This window comes from Protopterus annectens, chromosome 2.part2 (assembly GCF_019279795.1).
Source record: "Protopterus annectens isolate FY-2018-M chromosome 2.part2, PAN1.0, whole genome shotgun sequence".
Lineage (NCBI taxonomy): Eukaryota > Metazoa > Chordata > Ceratodontiformes > Protopteridae > Protopterus > Protopterus annectens.
In genome coordinates this window covers 435801218-435825565 of record NC_056730.1, presented here as the reverse complement: position 1 = coordinate 435825565, position 24348 = coordinate 435801218, and the positions used below count along the sequence as shown (strand labels likewise).

At 37.3% G+C, this 24348-nt stretch overlaps 1 protein-coding gene across 4 annotated transcripts in view; it reads right to left on the bottom strand.

Moving 5' to 3' along the window:
- ARHGEF28 (Rho guanine nucleotide exchange factor 28) overlaps positions 1–24348 on the bottom strand; it is a 3217901-nt gene that overhangs the window by 784659 nt on the left and 2408894 nt on the right. For all 4 annotated transcript variants that reach the window (XM_044063941.1, XM_044063943.1, XM_044063942.1 and 1 more), the window contains exon 14: positions 1719–1827. In XM_044063941.1, coding sequence (XP_043919876.1) covers positions 1719–1827 — 109 coding nt within the window. The remainder of the gene's footprint in view (positions 1–1718; positions 1828–24348) is intronic.

Below are 24348 nucleotides of genomic sequence, written 5' to 3'. Positions count from 1 at the left end.
ATTTACCAAAAAAATGACCACAGGATGCTCTAATTGCACACACTATGACATCAGCAGATATCATGACCAGCTACAGTTTAACTTCAGCTTTCCAAGACTCACGGTATTTCTTGTTTACTCTTGACTTAATTCTAATCTTAACTGTTCAAAGATGGCATCCCTACAATGGTTTATACCCTGGCATGGAGTCTGCCTGCTAACTGCTTATACTAGCTAGCTTAATAACAGTACCCTACACTTGTTATCAAGCTTACTGTTCCGAAGTTAATATCATAATTTCTCACAATGCTTCATTCTCTCATTGGTACTTTTTGATGATATATAATTGCATATTTGCATCCACATAATTCCTGATGATTTTACAGGAAGGAGTGAAGAAAATATCACTATTTCGGTTAAATTTTAAAGTAATACAGTATGCAAACAAATCCTGGGGGAATCAAATATATGTCTTAGCTGTCTGTGATATAATGGCTGATCAGGGTACTGTGCTTGTATTCTATGTTATAGTGTTAGTTTACATGCTACTAACATCTAGTTGTCACTGAAAAGAAAATTATGTTCTCAGCTGGTTTACCTAGTTAAAAAATATAAAAATAAAAAAATGGGGTAAATACAGTCAAAAATATGCCTTTTTTGTTTCAAAACAAGCATCACTTTAAATTTCTGATGTTTGACAGGCATTTTAAAATAGTAACACAAAGATATCTTGCAGGACTGCAGAAGTTTGCTATCCACTGTGACTCATTTCTTTTTGTTGAGCTGTACGGCTTCAGGTGGCATATGGCATCTTGTAACAATGCAGAGATTACTTAACAAGATAGTGCATGCTTACTGGGGAAGTACTAATGACTTAAGTAAATTCCTGTCTCACTCAATCCTCCAGGCTAACACGGGTAGAAAGAACAACCAACATAATAACTAATCTGCCAAATTCTACATTATTCTGTACTGTAACTGGAACTACAAAGGACAAAGGCTATAGCTCTTCTAAGGTTTACATTTCTCACATTACAAAAAAGTTAGCATTTTTTTCTAAGTCCCCAAAATACTACAAGCGAACATATTAACTGAAGCATTTCATTGGCAGTGTGAAATTTGTTAACAGTTGAATTAAACCAGTGTAAAGAAAACTAATCATATAAATAGAATGCTGTAGCTGAAAGCTTAACTACTACAGTGTGAAAAATGTAATACATTCACGTCACACCACAGTTATGTCTGTGTGAAAAGCAAGTAAACTACACTGGGCTACGCAACTAAGTTGTAACTCTGGTTAAAAAATTCTTCCATGCCTTTTAGAAAAGAGAACAAATCTTACACTGGCATAGCTTACCATCACATACAGTAAATATAAAAATGAACATTTCATTTTCATCACATGTCTCATCTACATCTTTCCACTACGCTGCTATCAAGCATGTGTTGACAAACTGAGAAATCTCAGCCGATATATATATATATATATTTTAGTATGGTGAATAATTTGAATCAAAAAAAATTTAAAAACCTAGCACTACTTGTTTAGCATTGCTTGGACAAAATGCAAGTAATTTTAATTATCACAGTTCAGCAATAAAAACGTCATTCTATACCATATACTGTCCATGTTTCCAAGATTCCTGAATATTAATTAGGGAAACAAAAAAAAACTGTGGAGAACAGAAACAAATATAATAAAAAAGTCATATTTCTTGATAGTCAACTGTAACAAATACCTTCAGAAGACTCTGGAGCCAAGTCCCGTACAAAGAGATGTTTTGCTGCTGAGGTCTTTGGGGAAGAATATGAATAGGAACGTAGTCGACTAGCAGACTCTAAGGGATCCTGTAAACAAAAAAAAAAAAAAAAAAAAAAGTACATTATTTAACACAGCAATAATAAGTGTTTTCAAAAAATCACAAATTTATGTTTTTTTTTACTATCTGAAAATAAAAATGCCACTACTTTAAATATTAAATGCTCCACAATGATCTAAAATATAACAGATTTGTTCAAACCTATCACAAGTAGATTTTGATTTATTGATATGATTGGTCAACATCTGTTACTTCAATCTAATTAAAACATCACAAAGAAATTTTAACAGAAAGAAATCAAAATTCCACAACTTTATTTCTTTTCTTTATCACAACAGTTTCTAATCGCAGGTTAGGTTTTTCCTTACTTTGAAACTTGCTGTAAAGTTGGTTGTGATCCTGTTTAAACAAAATGCTGTCCTTAACAGAAATGCAATATTTTCTCTGCTATGTCGTCACTATCTTTTCATAGTTTAGTCCAAACAATGCAGCATATAAAACACCTTAATCTATGGAATACTGGACATTCTGCTACAACATGGAAAATGTGCTCTATCATAACTACCGATAATATGGGGGGTAACCAAGTTTTCATAAATACAGAAATTCAAGCTTGCTCATAATGTGAGGAGGGAATGCTTACAGGGACAAATGGGATAATGTACTGTCACATGCAGTATGCCTTGTATCTGTTATGGTTGAGAAAAAAAAGAAAATAAAAAACTTCTGCAGTTATGAAGAAAACCAGCAAAGTGACTATTTAAGAAACTTTATTAAACAAAAATCATGAGCCAGAATTTGCTCTTCCTTATCTATTCGCTCAGCCCAGACCCTTTTTCTATATAATAAAAACTTCCCTTCTGGGGGAAGATTCTGCATTTTATGACAGCTAGGTTGAATTTACACCATGGAGAGGAAACAAGGGTTAATGGCAATAACCACAATGACCTGCTCCCGATACATACTGCATCAGAACAAGTATTTCAGTTCTCCATCAAGGAGATAAGCTCCCAAACAACAATCTGCAGAATGAGAGGACGTTACTCAACAATGACCACCACTAGGTACTGTAAACCTTATTATTCAGTTTGATCAGACAATAACGGTGAGATCTGCTCTAATAATCATCATTACCCCCTTTTTCCCATTTTCTACATGGGGTCAGGGTATCGTGTTAACTGTCTCCATCTCTCTTGATTCAGTGCCACATTCCTGCCTTCTTCAACACTTATGCCTGACTGTCACAGATCTTTTTTCACATAATCCACCCACCTCTTTGCTGGATGTCCTTGTTTTCTCTTACCTTCTTTCTGTCTGTCCTAAATCATCTTCACCACACTGTCTTCTGCTTTTCTGCACATGTGTCTGAACCACCGTAATCTGTTCTCTTTGATCCTTTCTGCAATTGGAGCTACTTTGGCTTCGGCTCTTATGTTATTACTTCATCTGTCCCACAGTATGTATCCTACCACCCTTCTCAGGCACTTAATTTCCATCACCTCTAGCTTCTTTATCTGCAGTGCCTTTACTGCCCAGGTTTCTGTACCATACAGTAGTACTGGTCACACCACTGTCTTGTACACCTTACTTTTCAGCTTCTTTGATATTCTTCTGGCATAGACTATACCTGAGACTCTATGCCAGTTCTACAGCCCCTCTGATTCTAGCATTGACCTCTTCATTCAGGCTTCCTTTCTCCTCAACCACTCCTCCCAGATACCTGAAGTTATTTACCTGTTCCACTATCTTACCTTCTATTTCAATTCTCATCTTCTTCTGATTTCCCCAATTTGCTACCATTACCAATGTCTTATCTGTCCTTAGTTTCAACTCATATGCCTTCAGTTTTGCATTTCATTCCCCTATCTTTTGTTGAAGTTCTTGCTCAAAGTCTGCCTATAATGCCACATCATCTGCATACAATAACTTTGTTGATCTGTCCCTTCCAACATGTTTGCTAATATAGTGCATCACTAGTATGAACAGCAGTGGGCTCAGAGCTGAACCATGGTGTGCACCCACTCCCACTGGTAACCCCTGTGTGAGGCCGAATACTGTTTGTACCTGAGTGATTGGGTCCTTGTACATAGCCTGCACTAATTCTACCAATGTTTGTTAGCCAAGCAGTATTCCTTCCTAGCCAGGTTGGTCTTCTCTATCTCCCATTTTTGTCCTGCACTCCTCCTTTCTTTTGATCACTTTCTGGACTTTTGCATTCCACCACCAGCTTTCCTTATGTGCCTTATTTCTACACCTGGCTCAGCTACATATCTGTTCTGTAGCCCTAACACATGTTGTTTTGATGCGATGCCATTCTTTTTCAACTCCACCTATTTCCATCTATTCTTGGAGTGCTAGGGCACTGAGTAATTCCTTGAACTGTTGTACTTTCTCTCCAGTCAACTTCCAGGTCTTCAGGCTGGTCTCTGTTGACCTTAGAGCCTTCCTTATCCACTGCTTGCAGTGGATTGTGGCAACCAGTGGTTTATGCTGTGGGCCAACTGTTTCACTGGGAATGACTTTGCAATCATTGATTCTACCCCAGTGCCTTTTCCTTACTAGGAGGAGATCTACATGAGTTGCATGTTAGCTACTCTTGTATGTGATCTTGTGACTCTCTCTCTTTCTGAACCATGTATTGGCTACTATCAAGCCATTTGCCAGACAGAAGTCTAGAATTGCTTCACCTTCTTTATTCCTGTTGCCCCACCCATTTGGACCCAGGCAGTCACCATGTTCTGTCTGTCCTGATATATGCATTCAAGTCACCCATTATCAACACCAATTCATGTTGTCCTGCTTTATCTAGTAGGTCCTGCAACTGCTGTCTGAATGCACTCTTTTCCTCACTGCTGTGGGGCACAGGCTGTGATTATGAATACTGCCCTATCGTTACACTGTAGGCTGATTGCCATGAATCTGTCATTAATTCTGATATCCCTCACTGCCTTCTAAAGTCTTTCTCTCAACACAATTCCCACACTATTTCTAGCCTATCCCCCTCCTGAGTAGTGGACTCTGGATCCCAAGCCAAGTGGCTTTGCTGCACTTCCCTTTCATCTTGTCTCTTGGATACATACAATGTCCAGCATCCTTTGTATCATCATGTCATCCAGTTCCAATCTGAAAATTAGTAGAAAAATAAAGTAGTTACTCTGCATGATTGGCATCCATATTATGTGACTATAACTGTTCAGTGACTAGCACAGCTACAAGGAACTGTAGATAAAGATGACTCCCTAATTCCTGTAGTGACTACTAGCATAGGTGCAAAGAGGTCCACAGACAGGAATAATTCCCTAAGTCCTGAAGGCTGACACATAAATTACCTTGAAATAGAACAAAAATAAGCTTATCAGCAGACTGCATGACATCAACTGAATACCAGATTATTGTCTTTGAAAGTTTACTTTGAACAAATGGATCCATATTGCGTGCTGGGTATTTGTAGGAACATAGCTGCAAGGTAAATGGAGAAACATCATCTGTATTTGCATCGAGAAGCAAACTTTGTACAGTAAAAAGTTGTGAACTGTAATGTGTAGTACATGTCATTTATTATATAAATAAGTTGTTTTATTAATAACTGTGTAAAAGTTAGTTAAAGTACAGTACTGCCAAACATATTTTGTTAAAATCCATCAGTTTGCTAAAATTTATCCGTGGCAAGCCTAGCCTGCATTTGAACATAGGGGGAGTGGTGCTCTGCATAGGGTAACTCTAGTAAAGGCGCAGTAACTGAAATTTATGTATATGAGTGAGTCCTGCATAGGAGCACACTGGTCTTATATGGCTTGCAGCAGTACAGTTTTCAGATGTCTGAATCTGGAGTGAAACTGTTGTGCAGTACAGTTGCAGTACAATAAATTCTACAAGCTGGCAAATTCCACGGTTTCAAACGTGCAACTGCCAATTTTATTTCACCAGCTTTTACAGTGACTAGGTGGGAATTTCCAGCCATCCACAGAATAACAGCCTAATCACCTGTCTATCTGCTGTGTTGTAAGACTTTTTTTCTGTGTCGCATACAATATGGATGCCATTAGGGATCATAGTAAAAATGGAAACAGAGTTTTACTCTCAGTGTAGCAGAATGACCAGTTAAAATCTGGGGGAAAATGCAATGTTGGTATGAACAGCATGTTGGTAAATGTAAATCCTTACTAACGCAATTTGATGTACATACATTATGCAAATGGGTTACAACATTTGATTGGCATCTCAAACAAAAGAATGTGAGGTATGACAGTATGACAGTAAATGCTTATTGTGCAAATCATATGAAAAGTACAGTTGTGTACACTTACCATAAATGTAGATGTTCAAGTGTATTCACTGTTGCAGTCATCACATTTGGGTTATCTGCTTGCAGGTAGCCCTCAGCTGGCCTGATTATCAAAGTCTAGGGTCCCGTGTTGGTTTCTGTCTCATCTTCCACGATGTCAGGTAGTCAGGGGTATAAAGCATGCAGTCGATGCCATTACATCAGTTTTTCTTGCCCCAGATGTCATGTGCCCCCATAATGGGAAGCAATTATATACAAGGTTAAACCTCCAACAAAAAAGCAAATACACCAAAAAGCTTTAAGCATAGTAAACAGGAACAGAGGTATAGTCAATAGAAGTCAGGGGGCTGTAGGGAAGGTAACCAGGACTACAACAGTGAATACACTCGAACATCTACATTTATGGTAAGTGTACACAACTGTACTGTTCTTCGTGTTTCACTGTTGCAGTCATCACAGTTGGGTGGATTCCCAAAGCTAAGGATGGGAGGAGGCAATTAGATAGCATTTGGACCAGCTAAATGGCCCTGCAAGACTGCAGTGGCAAAGCCAACTCTGGATTTAGAAAAAAAATGTCAAGTGGTAATGCTTGGTGAAGGTATGTACAGAACTCCATGTAGCAGCTTCTAGGATGTCCCTGGTAGGTACACCTCTGAGAAAGACTGCAGAGGTAGATGCAGCCCTGGTTGAATGTTGTCTTATCCCCTGTGGGGTAGGTTTTCCATGGTGCTTATAGCAGAAATAAATGCAATGGCCTATCCACTTAGAAATGGTTTGCTTTGAAATGGCCTTACCCTCTGCCCCTGCAGAAAATGCAGCTGTTCAGATTTCCTGAGAGGCTTAGTCCTGTCCAAGTAAAATCTAAGTTGTCTGTGCATGTCCAAGGAGTGCAGTATTCGTTCCCTTTGTTCTGTGGATTAGAAAAGTAGGTTGGCAAATGAATGGACTGATTAAGGGCCACACTGGACACCACCTTGGACATAAAGGAGGGATTGGTCCTGAGGGACACCCTGTCCACATGAAAGATGATAAAAGGCTCCACTGCCATGAGGACCTGTAATTTAGACACCCTTCTTGCTGAAATGATGTCTAGAAGGAAGGCTGTTTTCCAAGAAAGGAATTTCAACTCTGCATTTGCAGCTGGCTCAAAGGGAGGAAAAGTGAGCTTTTCCAATATAAAGTTACGGTCCCAGGCTGGAGTAGGGGCTCTTCTGGGTGGTCTTAAGTTTTTGGCCCCTCTGAGGAATTGCTTCAGCAGTGGATGAGAGAAGAGGGGTGGTTCTGTGTTGTAATGTGCTGAAATGGTTGAGGCATGAATTTTGACGGAAGAAAAGGAAAGACCCTTGTGAAGCATCTCAGTTAAGTATTGAATAATATGGGGTAAACTGGGTATTGCTGTACCCATCCCCTGAGTTTGGCTCCAGGAACAGAATATTTTCCATTTTTCAGCATAGGATTTTCTAGTACTAGGTCTCCTTGCCTCCAGAATGACATCCATCACTTGTTTACTGAGGAATGGTAACAGAGAGGAGAGGAAATTAGCCATGCTGCAAGGTTCAGGGTTTGAAGCTGTGGGTGCAGAATCTGGCCCTCCTACTGAGACAGCAGGGCAGGGGTCTGAGGGAGGTGCCATGGTGCAGCAGCGACACACTGCACAAGAGGGGGTACCAGTGTTGTCATGGCCAGTCCGGTGCAATCAGTATTGTCCTTGATTTGTCCTGTTTGATCTTTAGTAGCACTTCGGAGAGGCAGAGGGGGAAAGGCATAAATGGATAGATTTTTCCAGGTGAAGGACAGGGCATCCACTTTCCAAGCTTATTTGTGAGGAGTCCTTGTGCAGAATTTGTCCAATTGGTAGCTCTGAGGGGAGGCAAACAGGTCTATCTCTGGGCTCCCCCACTTGTTTCTCAACATGTTGAATATCTTTGGTTCCAGTTTCCACTCGTGTGGGTCCAAGAGATTTCTGCTTAGGTTGTCTGCCAGTGTATTTAGCTTTCCTGGCAGGAAGTGAGCCTGTAGGTGCACTTGGTAGCTCAAGGCTGTGTTCCACAGAGCCATGGCTAGTCTGCAGAGAGGGTATGAGTGGGTCCCCCCCCCCGCTTGTTTATGTACCACATAACAGCAGTGTTGTCCATCTTAACCAATAATTGTCCTGGAAAAATGTGGTCCTTAAAGGCTGTCAGAGCATTCTGTACAGCTAACATTTCCTTTTGATTGACATGCAGGTGCATTTGACTTGGGTTCCATTTGCCCTGAATGCACTGCCCTGCCAAGTGAGCCCCCCCATGCATAGTCTGATGCATCTGTTAGGTATAGGCGTTAGGGGGTAGAGTGTCTTTAGACAAGGTATGATAAGAATCACTGATTATAGACCCTGAGAATGTTGACACCATTGGCTTTTTAGATACCAGTTAGTTAGTAGTTTCCTCATATGCAGTCTTGCATATGGAATTAGTAGAAATCAAGAGGCCATGAACCTCAGTGCTTGCAGTATTTTCCTTGCAAACAGCTGGGTATTTGTGGCGAGTGAATTGAAGTAGGCTGTCAAATGAACTTGTTTCTCTGGCGTGAGGTAGGCCATCTGGGAAGGTGTATTCAGGCTTGCTCCCAGGAATACAATTTGTTGGCAGCGTACAAGATTTGATTTCTTTTCGTTTATGGTGTACCCCAGAGAAGTTTACAAATGCCAGATGATTTAATAGTATGTCCTGTCTTTCCACCTGAACTAGACAATCGTCCAGGTATGGGTATATTTGAATATTTCTTTGCCTGCAAAATGCAATGACTAGAGCTGGGCACTTTGTGAATACCCTGGGCACAGTAGATAAGCCAAAGGGCAGTGCAGAGAACTGATAGTGCATGTAGGCTGCTCTGAAGCGTAGGTATCTTCTGCAAGATTCCCTTACTGGGATGTGCAGGTAGGCTTCCTTTAAATCCATGAAAAAATATACAACCATGAAACAAATGGAACACAAACCGCTTAGTAATAATCCTTTCTTTCCTTTAAATCCAGTGTTGCCAACCAGGCATTTTTGCCTAGCATGGGAAGCAGCTGATGAAGAGTTAGCATCTTGAATTTTGGGATTACCAAAAATGTGTTCAGAATAGACAGGTCCAGGATAGGATGCCATGAATTGTCTTTCTTGGGTACCAGGAAAAGTCTTGAGTAAAAACATTGCCCCCATTCTTTTTGTGGAACAGGTTGAATAGCCCTGATGCTTAAAAGAGAGAGAACCTGCTTTTGAGCCTCTGCCCACTGATTTGGGGGTAGTTCTGGCCAACCGTTTGGGATTGGTAAGGAGTGGAAGTGGAATCTGTATCCTTTGGAAACTATATTTAGAAACCATTTGTCCTGGGTAATGAGTTCCCAATTTTTTGCATGCAGGGTGATCTTTCCCCCTAAAGGAACAGTCAGTTGAACAGGGCTTGAAAGGTTTAAAGTTAAGTCACTGAGACAATTTACCATAGGGGGAGTCTTACTACTCCCTGCTTTGGAAGTGGAGACCCCACTGCTTAGTCCTGTGAGCACCCTGGGGCTGGAGCCTGGGTGTTCTCCTAGTTCTGGGTTTGGACTGAGAAGACCTGAAAGAGGCAGGAAAGGACCAGTTCTTAGAGGGCCAATGCCTACTAAATCTGGGAGGATGTACTTGCAGGAAATCTTTAACAGTTTGCATATATTTAGCTTTTTCCTCCATCTATTTAAGTACTTCTTCTGCTTTGTTGCCAAACAGGCAGTCATGGTTTAAAGGAGCATCCAGTAATTTAGCTTTAACATGATATGGCAAAGATTGCTCCTTAAGCCAAGCATGCTTTCTAAGTACCGACCCAGTGACAGCAGCCCTGCAAGATACCTCTTATGAATAAAAGCCACATTGCAAAGTATGTTTTCCCAATTGTTCAGCAGAATGCATTAAATCCTGTAATTCTTTATTTTCAGCACAGTCAGGAATCAACATCATTTTCTGTTTAAGCAATCCAATAATATGCTGCTGATACATCAACATATGAAACTGGCAGTTTAAGGCCCTAATGGCTAACATTGCAGAAGTGCATACCTTCTTACCCATCTATCCAGTACCCTGGAATCTCTATCAGAGGGGGTAGGATTTTTGGCAGTAGTGGCCTTAATGCCCTTGGGTCCCCGTGAAATGATCTCAGGATCTGCTGTAGGATTTTATAAAGAGAAACCTGTGAGAGTCAGGTACCCTGTAATACCTTTCAGGTTTTCTGGGAGCAGGAGGTAAGGTGTCAGGGGCCAGGCTAGATTCTGAGAAGGCATCATCTATAATGTCCAGTACAGGAGGGATAGCTAAAGGCCTTTGTTGAGGCAGGAGTAAGAATTCCCTAGGCCTCTTTTTGGAGTCAGAGTAATCCTGGCCCTAAGAGTATGCAAGGTTTCACCAAAAGAGAAATCCTCTGGAGGGGAAGCAGAGGGAATGGAGTCCTCTGCATCAAAATCCTCATAGGTAGATAAGGGCAAATCCTGGTCATCAGAAAAAACAGAAATTTCAGAATCCTGATCAGAAGAATCAGAAGGAAAATCCGTTCTAGGTCTCTTAGAGGTTCATTTGTTTTTTAGGCATAGGGGCCTGACCATGTGCTCTGGGCGTCAGTTTTCTGGTCATGGATTGAGTTTTAGGCCTTGAGGAAGAAAATGGTTTCAGTTTAATATGCAAGTCAGTAGGCCTGAATACACCCTCAGAAGCCGGTGCCTGCACAGCGGCTCCGGACCCATCCAAGGTAGAGACCTCCGTAGGTTCCACAGTTGAAGAAGCATCTCGCAGCATACCGGACTCCGAATGGGTCTCAGTAGAGGCCTGTGAATCTGAAGTAGTGGGTATCAGGGGCTGCGAAAGCACCTCACTGAGTACCGGCAACTGGTGACTAGCTTATGAGAAGCGTCATTGGCAGCTTTGGACCTATGCGGTCTGTCTCTGTCTTTATCTTTGCATTTTGCTTACCGAAGCCATTTCTGGATAAATGAACTGAGTACCAAAATATTTAGATGCAAAAATGGACCGACGACAAATAGTACGAGGTTTGAATAAGGCACAAAAATGACAGTGAGGTACATCGTGGTCTGGGCCTAGACAAGGAATGCAGTACGAATTAAAATGTTTATGAGGTATTTGCTTTCCACAAGAAATACAATTGTTAACTTTTACTGACATTTGTTTAGAGCAACAAAAAGGTTCCCAAATGGGGTACTTAGCTTAGTTGAAGACTTCGGATCTGAAACTTGAAAACGGAAATTTCAGGAGTCGGCCGACCGACATTTGTGAACTGCTTCTACTTCGGGCACTGCACAGCAAGAAAGACTGACGTAATGGCATCAGCTGCATGCTTTATACCCCTGACTACCTGACGTCATGGAAGATGAGACAGCAACTGACGCAGGACCCAAGACTTTGATAATCAGGCCGACTGAGGGCTACCTGCAAGCAGACAACCTAAATGTGATGACTGCAACAGTGAAACATGAAGAACATCTGCCTTTTGTGTGCAATGTCATAAAACTACAGTTCAGACCATTGTTGAAAGTTAAACTGTAGGGAAAAATCTTCCAATGATAAAGAGCCAGGTGGGGGTAATACACTTACATTATATCCAGATATTAAACAGTTATGTCCTGTCACTACATGTGAAATGTTAATTTCAGAGTTGGAACACCAGTCAAATCAGTTACTAACAGAATCCCATGTAGATCTTGTTACACCCTTTAGAGAATACGTACAAAAGTGGAGTGAAGCCACTGTACTGCACAAAATAGATAAGGACACGGTTCATGGTGAATTGACAGAGGAATTTAATTAAATCTTAAAAGACAGACAAAATGAGTTCAGAAAGTTTAAAAAAGATGTACAAACCCTTCAAACAAAAACGTGCATAGAGACTCAGCAATAAGCAGAGAAGACTACTGAAATGTATCAGAAAGTTTGTGAAGAATTACAGGAAGAAATTGAAACTCTTATGCAACAGTTACCAGACACAGAAAAGCTGGTAAATGAATATCATAAAACCTGTAAAGAATTACAGAAAGAAATGCCAGATCATAAGCAACAGTTACAGGACAAGGAATAGCTGGTTAATGCTGTTCAGGATAAACTAATATGAACTCACATTCAAATAAAAGAGTTAAAAGAAGAACTGCAAAATGTAAAGCCAGTACAGGTCATAGAGCAGGGAACTCCAGCAGATTTCTACACACAACCAAGGTTATTTATTTATTTATTTACAGGGAAATTTCAACTGGATGCAGGTCCTTTTTCAGAGGATGCCCGGGGAGAAAAGTGCCACATCATGTACATGATAAATAGAGATACAAAGTTGCAGCAATAGTAAACAACATTACAGGTTGTTGGCTTTAATACAATAATGAGATAGTGATTATCAACAGTATATACAGTAAATGTTGCAAGTTAAGATAGTATCTTGTCATTTATAATATTAGTAACAAAGTTGTCAGACAAGATTTTAAAGTATGTAAAGAAAACTAGCTAATTCTGAATGTGGTTAGTAGTGGTGGTAGTATAGTTGGGTTACGAGTCTAGGTCGGGGGGGTAAGGGTGGGGGTGTTATCTGAATTAGAACAAGGACAAAGCCACTGCAAATTTAAGTGGAATTTGAGCGCAGTCTTGAAAAGGCTGCTAGAAGGCAGAGTAGTTACAGAGGGTGGAAGATTGTTCCAAAGTTTAGCTATGGTACATGAAAATATGGCTTCTCCTGCTGAATTTTTGGGTTTGATAACAGTGAGTTGATTTTTGTTGCTTGATCTTAGGGGCCTAATGGAGTGATAGAGTTTGAAGGGATATTAAGGGGTGGTTAATAAGTTTATGAGCGAGGGTGAGTTGATTAAAGTGAAGGAATTGTGGGAGTTCTAGCCAGTTTAGTTCTTTAAGGGAGATACAATGATGGTTGTGGTAGGAGGTTCCAGTGGCAAATTTAGCAATTTTGTTGTAACAAGCATCTAGCTTGTGTAGGTCTGTCTGTGGGTTGGTAAGTATGGGGGATGCATAGAGTAGGGTGGAGATTAGCTGGGAATTGGCTATGGAGATTCTAGCCACCTTGTTGTGAGAAATTTACTGTCTAATTTATAATCATTCTGTTTTAAGTGGATGAAAGTTTTAAAACATTTTGGAATAAAAATCCAATAGCATTCTGTTTTAACTTTTACCCAGTTAAAATAGAATACTTATACATTAGACAGTAAATCAGGGTGCATGATCACTGTTCTCATGGCACACACACAGGGTCAGCCTCTCACAGCTAGACTGTGTGGCAAAGCATGCCACAGTGGAATGACAAAAAGGCATATTTTACAGCATGCTTACATTTGAAGAATGTGTAGCATACACAGCAGGGTCTTATATATGGACAGATGTCTTAGTCAGATGCTGTTGGATTTTTACTCCAAAATGTTTTAAAACTTTCATCCGGTTAAAAAAGAATGCTTATAAATTAGACAGTAAATCAGGGTGCATGACCACTGTTCCCATGGCATACACACAGGGGCAGCCTCTCACAGCTAGATTATTAGATAATTTCAAAATCACCATCACAGATAAATTAATGGAGCAAGATGATCATTTTAAACGAGTGTTCCAGATAATCTATCAAGAGTCAGAAAAGGATGTGCAACAAATGGAAATACAAAAACAGTTAATACATTGCTTTTTAGAGCAAGTAAAAGGGGTACCAGGGGATATTAAATGCATTTATAAGGAAACTTCAAATACCCTCACTGACTTAGTATAAAGACTAATGAGAGGACGGACTACGGACAATGATGGGACATTATACTCACATCATATTTTTGCTTTAGAGGAAAGTAGTGAGCCATTTGAGGTAATAAGTGAAGTAAGATGTTGAGGAAGAGGATGATGCTGTGATCAACCGCCATCAGAGAGAGCCGAGTCAGCACCACCTGCCCAAGGTTTAAAATCAGGTGAGGTGGCAACATGCTTTTTCTGTAAAAAAAAATATATGGCATGTTAACCAAAATTGTGACCAAAGTCTGGCACAAGTAGAAAGAAGAACAGGATGTGTTTGCAAAAACAGAGCCAAAAGACTCACAAGACAAGGGAGATAAACAAGTCAATATACAGAGACCTTACTATATTGGTAAGGACAGCTATAAGGTTCATCAACACACAGGGAAAGGAGATGTATGTCCTGTAGATTTTCAAACAGCTTTGCCTGTAAATCTAAAATATTTGGAAGAGCATGCAGAAGAAAAAGCTAGACAACAGTTACAGAAAAAGACTGAAAAATCTAAATATGTGGATCACTCAGACACAGAGGAAGATGACAAACAGAAACATGCAGTGTGCCATGTTGCATTTGACAATAAAGGGGAGGATGAGTGGATTCTCTTATTATAGAAGTGTCCCCCCCACTCTGGTATCTTTCCTAACTACCTTTACAAAGGGTCGAGGCAGATGATCACTGATTGATATCTGGGGTGGAGGGGTCACTATGGCAAATGTTTTATTGGACACAGGAGCAGCAGTATCCATCACAAATAGACAGTTACCTGTAAATCCTATGAAAAAGGATTACATGTCAGCATTTAATGGTATGGGATGCTATGCCGTAAGCAGCCAAGATGTAGATACAAAGTTTCACAAAGTAGGGCAGTTATGGAAGGGTGCATTTTTGATGCATCCATCCTGTTCAGCCACCATTATTGGCATGGACATTTTAGGACCTAAAACTACCATGTTAGCATATGAGTTTGCACAGGGGGTGCCCATGGCAACCCCCCATTTTTGTAAATATATACTGCTATCATATACAAATATATTGTTAGATAATATTAAATCTAATAATGTTAACTGAAAAAGTGAGTTGGATCCACAAAAGACTAAACCAAGAACAGCACTTCCAAAATGCCAAACTGCTGCCCCTCACAATATAAAATCAGCCCAAAATAGAAATTGACCGCTCCACTTTATAAAAACAAGTGACGTTATTAACTGAAACAGTTAAGCGCTTTCACTCGCATAGCGAGCTTCATCAGAACAGTTATTCTACTAACAACACTCCAGTTAAATTTCAAATTTGGCGCCAAAACAAGGCGTTCATTTAAAGTTACACTAACATAAAATACTAATTACATACTATATTAAAAAACTTTGTTAATAAACATATTTCCCTAATAGTACTCATTTAAGAGAAGTAAGGGTTTGATGGAAAAATAATCATTTATCCCTGGAGGTGTGGTTGCATCGGTAAATACCTGCCACCATAGCTCCCTATAGGCTAAATAATTTTTATGATTCCCTCCTCTAGGATTTCTTTTTATGTTCTCTAAAATAGCAAATTTGAAAACATGATCCGTTCCTTTTTCTAAAATATGCTTAGACAAAGCATTTTTAGGATCCTTCTTTTTAATACAATATAAATGGGAGTAAATCCGCTGCCTAAAATGTCTTTCTGTCTTTCCTATATAATAGGAAGGACAGACTGAACAAAGAGCCACGTATACCAACATGGTTGATCTACAATTACCCTTGGACATATACAATTTAGTGTGTCTAATGTTGTTCAAAATTACACTACTACCATCATAAATAGATGGACATTGATGACAAGTCCCACATTTAGAAGTGTTTGATATATTTTTATTGTAATTGTAGTGGGTAGATTTTACACCTTCTAATATATATTTTAAGTTCATCCCCATTTTGTGCACAAAGTGAGGTCTTGGACCCACAATATCAGCTATTTCTTTTAAATCAGTTAAAATGTGCCAGTTTCTAATCAAGATATCTTTAATAACTTGGCTAAAAGGGCTGTATTCTATAATGAAAGCTCTTTTAAAATTTCTATTACCTTCTCCCCCAATACATTCCACTGTCGTTATGCTATTTCCAGCAATTGGTTCATCACTGATGTTATTTGCTGCATAGTTGTTACTTTTTACACCTAGTAGTGGTGTGTATTTCATACCCCACTGACTAATGACATAATTAGTTATGTCATTCATTAAATCTACATCATAACCCCTATCACTGAAAAGTGCCACGATATAACTAATTTCGTTTTTCATATCAAGATAGTTTGATGTCATCCTAATGGCCCAAATACACTGGCCCTTGAATATGTTCCTTTTCATTTTATTAGGATGAAAACTGTTATAATCCAAATAAGAATTTGTGAACGTAACCTTCCTGTGTATAGTGGATTTAAATCCACCATGGTCTGCTGAAACCATAGTGTCTAAATATGGAACACCTTTGCAACTAGTAACAGAAGTGAATTTCAAAAAACTGCTACTAATATTCAAAAATGCAAAGAAAGCCTCAAAAGAAGTACTATCCCCTTCCCACAGGATGTAAATATCATCCAAATAATGGGAATAATACAAAATGTTTTTGTAGTAAATACTAGTAAAAATACAATTCTCCTCCCAATCTAGCATAACCAGATTTGCGAATATGGGAGCACAAGCTGCTCCCATAGCCACGCCTCTGGTTTGCTTGAAAATTTCCCCTTCATAAAAAATGAAGTTGTTGTCCAAGACAATATTCATTAATTCAACCACCAAGGAAATTCTATCCCAGCCTATGTCAGTATGTTTTCTCAAGCTTCTAGTGAAAGCTTCGAGTCCTTCCTCCATAGGTATACAACTAAACAAGTCAATAACATCTATGGAGCTGAAAAGTATCTCTTCACTATTCAGGCCAACTGGGAAATTTCTTAGAAATTCCCATGAGTCCTTCACCAGATGGTTCAAATCCTTGTAGATAGGCTTCAACATGGTGTCTATTACTACTCCTATCGGAAAAGTCTCGGACTTGCTGCCTGAAATTATCGGGCGAAAAGAAGGGTTCTTATGATCTTTATGGACCTTAGGAATTCCATATATCGTGGCAAGGGTGGGGAACTGAACTGTCATATAGTCGTATAATTCTTCTGAAATTCTTTGTTCTAACAGATATTCTTCTAAATACATGTCAATCCTCCTATAAGCTATATGGACTTCATTCAAAGAAGTCACCACATAGTTCCCAGAATTGTGTAATATATTATGAATATACGCACTATAGGTAGTAGTGTCATAAAACACTATTCCTCCTCCCTTGTCAGGTTTCATAATCCTGACATCCTGGTTGTTCCTGAGGTTATTCATTATTAAACATTCCTCGTCCGTTATATTATTTTGAACTCGAAATTTTTTGTTATTCTCATTGATTTTATATATCTCCTTCATAACTTTTTTATCAAAAGTCAATACACTGGGATTACTTGGGGGAATAAACATACTTTTCTTCCTCAAATTGTTACTCCTATCAGTATTACTACCTTTGTCATTAAACATTATAGCTAAATTGAGCTTCCTAGTATATTTTTTTAATTCTAAAATGCTATCCACCAAACGAAACCTAGGTGTAGGTATGAATTTTAATCCCTTGGACAAAAGACTGAAGTGTGCCTTTTCTAATTTGATGTTACTATAATTAAAAATAGCACAGGAACTAAGACAAAGCTCATAGATCAGCAAAATCTGAAGACTGGACTATTCTAGTTCAGAAAAGCGGGAAAACAAGGATTTTTTTTGTTTTTTTTTCTTTTTTTACAGGGAAAGGAGAAAAAGATGCAGTATCAAATAGTAAATGCTATAAAACGGCTAGCGCACTTGAGTGTGTTAGCCTAACAATTAAATTAAACAAAAAATAACTTTTTAAAGTGCTAACAGTATAAATTCAACACAAGTACAGTAAAAACAATATGCAGAGCTGTTTTTTAAGCGAAATGCAGTTGAGATGCAGTAATTTAAGCGAAAGCCAAAAAAATACTTATAAATCCAGGAAAGTCACTCTTTCACTCTCTGCTGCTTGTAGAACTCTGCAGGGCACCACGAGGAGCTGTGCTGAGTCTTTTACAAGTGAAAAAGCGTGCAAAAGCGGGCTTTATAGCAGGGGGTTGAAAAGAGCCAGGAATTGACCCAAAATGGCCAATAAACTACAAGTTGCTGGGCTGGAACCAATCCTCTAGGGACAAATAGGTTGCTCAGTGCTCCCCACTCCCACTGGTAAACAAAGAAGCTTCCTCTTATCCAAATAAGGATATGGATAGCACAGGAACTAAGACAAAGCCCAGAGATCAGCAAAATCTGAAGACTGGACTATTCTAGTTCAGAAAAGCGGGAAAACAAGAATTTGCACAACTTGGATATATGGATGGTAAACAGAAAATTTACCCCAAGACTCCCCCATAGTTCTAATGGACAGAGGCATCTCATAAATGCTTTTTTCTCATGCATGGGTCCCCTTCAAATTATCTAGGGTATGAACACAGTTGCTCTCATTAGATGTAATATATAATTATCTATCATGGGACAGGTAAGGCCAGTCTCTAACCAAATGGGATAGGTTAATTTGAGTATACAAAAAGACATAGACTAAGCTAAAATGTCCCACAATGGCCACTAGCTTTACCTATGAACTAAAATTTACTGATATAAGCGTTAAAGAACTTGTAAACTACTACTACTAATCTTCTGTCATAGTTTGGATAATGTTTGTTGTGAGGTCTTCCTTGGAATTTTAGATCTGTGAACTTTTTTTTGGGGAAGAACACTCCCAAGCCAAGTTATCAGGTGTTTTTTTTTACTAAATTTTTTCTATGGGAAAAGTATCTAAGAGATTAAAGCACCACATAAAGATGTGCAGTTTCATCATTTTTTAACACATATGTATTCTGATGTAACATTTTAACAAGAGGTGCATATTTCTTTGGAAAAAACTACAGTTTTAGAACATTGTAAAGCTTTTTTAAAATTATATTGTTAACTCTCCTTACATCTAATAAGGAGGTGCTGTTATTTTCTTTCATTCTTCAAAATGTATGGTCCTCAGTACTTCTGATGATTTAGACAGTAGAATTCTACCACTGAAAATCTCTTAGAAGAACTTATTTTTTGTTCTGGGTTCAATTTGTGGTCACACTACAGCTTTTAATAGTTTACTGTGTGTATTAAAGCAGAAAATTGTTAAACTTTGTTCTCAGGACATTATTTTATCTGGGGATTTTAATGTGCATTTGAACCACAAGATATTGAGAGGCCAAGAAGCTAAAATTTTAGATTTTTTGGCATTTATTCTAGCTAAAGGATTATTTGCTTATGAAATACTCAACTCAACCAGGAAACATGTATTTATATCTTAAGCATAAGGAGTATGTTATAAAAAAATAAATAATAATCTAGTCTATGAGTCACATATATGTTTGGACAGATACATGTCAATCTTTCCCTGACATCTTTGTAAACATTCTCCTATTGCATTAGTTAGCACTTTTTCACCTAGTTGATCTAATAAAATTATACGCACTTTTAATCATATGATTATTATTTTTTTTTTTTCATCTGAACATTGAGCCAGCTAATCAGAAATTATGTGCCAATGATTCCCAGGATATTCACTTTCCTAAATTGTGGACAACTTTCAATATCGTATAGGTGCTATACTTTTTACAGCTTTCTTCAAGATTAAATACTTAGAAAAAAAAGGACTTGACCAAACTTTTATCCAAGATATTTAGAGTATAAATATTTGTGGGAGCAAAACTATTATAAATACATTACCATTAGATCATTAATTCTTAATAAAATTAAATCCTTAGCTTTTCAATAATCTAAGTTTCTGATCTCAAAAATTAACAAGGTCACCTACTTCTCTATAGAGAAACAGAGTGAACACTTTCTTAACATTCTTAGTATCACAAATCATGCTATGTTAATTCTTTGACCAAGTCCTCTTTGCATGAACTGCCACATTTTCTAGCTTTTTTGCTTAAATGTTTTTATTAATTTTACAAAATGAATGTAATTTCATAATTTGGCAATATAAAACATAATTTACACAGGTTAACAACTACATATATAGAGTCAATAACTATAAAAACTAAACAAACTATTTAAAATGGTATCCATGTTGAAAAGATGTTACATGTTTTTACATTTAAAAGTCATTTCATGAGGTTATACAGTTATCTCTCTCCATTATTTTGTTCACTTTCTTCCATGAGTTGTAATAAGATGTGGTTCTTTCTGTTCTCATTCTAATGGTTCTCATTTCCATTCATGATGCATTCTTCTTCTTCTTTCGTCTTTTCCTGGTTAGGGGTTGCCACAGCAGATCACCTGTCTGCTCATGATTGGCAGTGGAGTTTTACGGTGTCGAGTTGCCAGCCCGGTGCCCAACCTTCCACAGAAGGCACACACACACACACACACACACACACACACACACACACACACACACACACACACACACACTCACACCTAGGGCCAATTTAGAGTGTCCAATCCACCTACAGCATGTCTTTGGGATGTGGGAGGAAACCGGAGCACCCAGAGGAAACCCATGCGACCACAGGGAGGACATGCAGGCTCCACACAGAAGGCACCCCAGCCGAGTATCGAACTGGAGAACCTCTTGTTGTGAGATGGCAATGCTAACCGCTGCACCACGGCGGCCGCTGCATTCAATCCAATGTTTCTGTATTCTTTAAATGTGGGTGAAGTCTCACTTTTCAAATTTGTAGTAATGGTTTTGTGTGCTATAACCAGTATTGTCCATAAAAGTGAAAACATTATTCTAGCAACATATTGGGATATGGCAGCATTAAAGAAAATCAAAGATTCAGAGAAATGAAAATTATCATTACAAACTACTTGCAAGAAAAAATGTACTTTATCCAAAATGGTTTAAGTAAATGACAATCATAAAACATTTGCCTCCAATCTGCTCTCAAGTTCATTTTACATCTCCAACATCCTATATTTTGCTTAAATATTATTTCCATTTTATATGGTTTTATAAATGACATATAAATACATTTCCATGTGAATAGTTTCCATTGCAATGAAGGATATGTTTGCTTTGCGGAGAGAAGTATTAACTTCTTGTCGCTGTCATTTGGCATGAGTGTGGGGGTTGCCTTCTGTGTGGAGTCTGCATGTCCTCCCCACTGTTGGGTGGGCATTCGAAAGACATGCGTAAATGGGAGTGCCTTAGTTGAAGGTTGAATATCGAGCTGGCACCTCGACGTTCATGAAAATATACTGCCAATCATTAGCGGACCGGAGTTCCGCTGTGGTGACGCCTAACCGGGAAAAGCCAAAAGACAAACAACAATTGTCTTATAGTAGTACCAAAGATTCTCTGTATGATATAATTTCATTTTCTTAATTATTATATTGATGCTTCATAAGTAACCTTTTCCAAGAGCGGCTTGTGCTGTTGAAAAGACCACAAGTTCTATAAATTTAGGCATATTTTGTCTGCTTGTTAATTGCATTTTCTCTATTCTGTTTAAAATGTACTGTCTTATAAGAGTCTTGGTTATATATATATATATATATATATATATATATATATATATATATATATCAAAAGTTTTAATGTTTTGTGGGCATGCAATAGGATATAGCAAGAATGACCAAGCTTTTATGTGGGGATTCCTATTCATAAGGTTTTTATATCATTTTAATAATATGTTTTTATAAACTTAGAACATATATGCTTCTGTGTGTTTTCTATATAATGTTCTCTCATTATCCAAAGAAAATTATTTGATACCAAATCAGTATACTGTGATGGTAATGCAAGACCTGATTTTAGCCATATCTTTTCATGTATGTGCTTCCATCTGGCAGAATAAGCATTATTTACCCATAATGATACTGTATTTATATTAGATGACAGTGCATATATTTTTGTATCTGAAAGACTGATTCCTCCTACTTCCCAGTCATTTAAGTGATGATTCAGAGCTACTCTGGGTTTAGTGGGATACCATAAGAAGTTTAATATTAGTTTATTCAATTGCTTTATGTAAGATTTAGGAGGAGGTATAGAAAAGGCTTGTATGAAGTACAATATTTCTGGAAAAATAACAATTTTAATTCTATAATTCCATTTTTTGAATGAGTGTTTTAATGTTATTTAGAATATTAGAGTAGTCTTATCTAGTTAGTCTGTTAATGTAATCTCTAAGTATTTTATTTTACTGTCAGCAGCTATATATTTAGAAAAATCCTTATCTATGCCTTTCTTATTAGAATTTATAACTAATATCTGTGTCTTATTTTCATTAAATTTAAGGCCCAGAAGTTTCTGAAAGTGTACAATTAAATTAAATTTAATAGAGTTTTTAGAGATGTGTATTCCTTTAAGGTTAAAAAATATAATCTGCAAACAACTGAACCTTAATTTCCAGACTGCTGTCAATCTGTATACCCTTAATATCTTATTCATTTGAATACAGTTTGCAAAAGGTTTGACTACTAGGGCAAATAATAATGGTGACAATGGGGCATCCCTGTTTTGTACCTTTAGTAATTTCTAAAGATTCAGAAAAGAATTGACCATAGACAATCCCAGTGGACAGAATCAAAGGCAGTATTTATGTCCAAACTGACTACATTCGTGTTATTTTTGGTATGATTAAAGTACTCAATTAAAGATACAATTCTTTTAATGTTATCATATGTATTTCTTATAAAGCCAGTTTGATCTTCATCTATTAATAATGGAAGTAGTTATTTGATCCTAGCTGGATGCATTGCCATAAACATTTTATAATCAACATTTAGTAAAAATATAGGTCTGTAAGATGAACATTCCCTTATATTTTTATCTGGTTTCAAAATAGGTGATATTATTGAACATTTCCAAGAAGGAGGAATATTTTTGCTTTCCTTTACTAATGTAAACACTTTTAATAGTAATGTCAGAGCTTTCTTGGTTAATAATTTGAATATCTCTGGGATAATATTATCTATGCCAGGTGCTTTCTTTGGCTTTAAATTTTTAATTTGGGATTTAAGTTCAGTCATAGTCATTTGTTTTTCTATTAAATTTTATATGATCATCTGCTAGTTTGGTTTTCTTTTTGGGTATTAACTTTATGAAAGTATAATTTAAATGCTTCTAGTATCCCTTCTAAGTCTGATACTTTCTTTCTGGTATCTGGAATGTACATTTCCTTTATTTGACTAGCTTTTATGATCTTTTTAGTTCTATTAGCTATTCTTTTCTGATTTTTGGGGTTCATCAAATAAGAACATAGTTTTATCTTCTCTAAATATATAATTGCTTTCTAATGTAATGTCTCTACATATTTTTATTCATGCCATCTAATTCACTTATTAACTTCATCTTTCCCTTCTGAATATCTAGCTTTTAATGTAGAAGTTTTTGCTTGAATTCAAGCAAGTCTTTGTCCCATTGCCTTTTCTTGTTTTTAAACCATATCAATGCTTTATCATATAAATATGAATTCAAAGAGTTCCAAATATATATCTCTGACCTGTCTTCAGTAAGATTTATGTCTAAAAATGTTTGTATCACTTTAATATAAAATTCCTTAAAATACTTTAAGTTTGTTATATCAAAAGTAATTGCATTATGGTCTGACAATGGGTATGTGACTACTTTGACTTTATCCAACTTTGTAGTTAGATCTCTCGATATCTACACTTTATCTATTCTTGAGTGTGTGCCATGTTGATGAGAGTAATGTGTAAAGAATAATGGATTAGGATCAGCATATTCATTAATGTCTTCAATATTAAAGGTTTCAGAAAAATCAGATAGCACCTTAGAAATGTTTTTTCCATGTGTTTCTAGCATTAATGCCTTCATCATTCATTATATAATTAAAGTCTCCTGCTATGATTATTTCCCTTTAACATGGTGTATAATGTCTTCTAAATGTTGCTTGGCTACTTTGACACCTAATCCAGGTATCCAATAAATGTTTACTAGAGTATATATCTTCCTATTTATGATATAATTATTAAACAGAACATCCCTGTTTTGTCATGATATATACTTGACATTTTTGGCATTAAGATTTTCCATAAGACTGATACACTGCTCTTCTTTTGTTTATAGTGCAAACATATTAAAACTGCATAGTTTTGTTAATTTTATTTATGTCTTCTTGTATAAGGTATGTTTCCTGCAAAAAAAAAAAAATAATCTGTGCATTAAACATATTCAAATATTTTAAGAGACTTCCCCTTTTACAATTATTATTCAGACCATTTACAATAATGGAAATACATTTAGTAGTTAAATTATTGGAACTCAAACTGCTAGACATGAGTATATATTTTAACTAATAAGCACACATATTTAACCACAGAGAATTAATTATTTTCATTTGATGTAACAATGTAGTTACAACTTATAGACAAACAATAAATAAGAATTAAACAATAAAACCTTAAAGACTGAGATAAAAAAA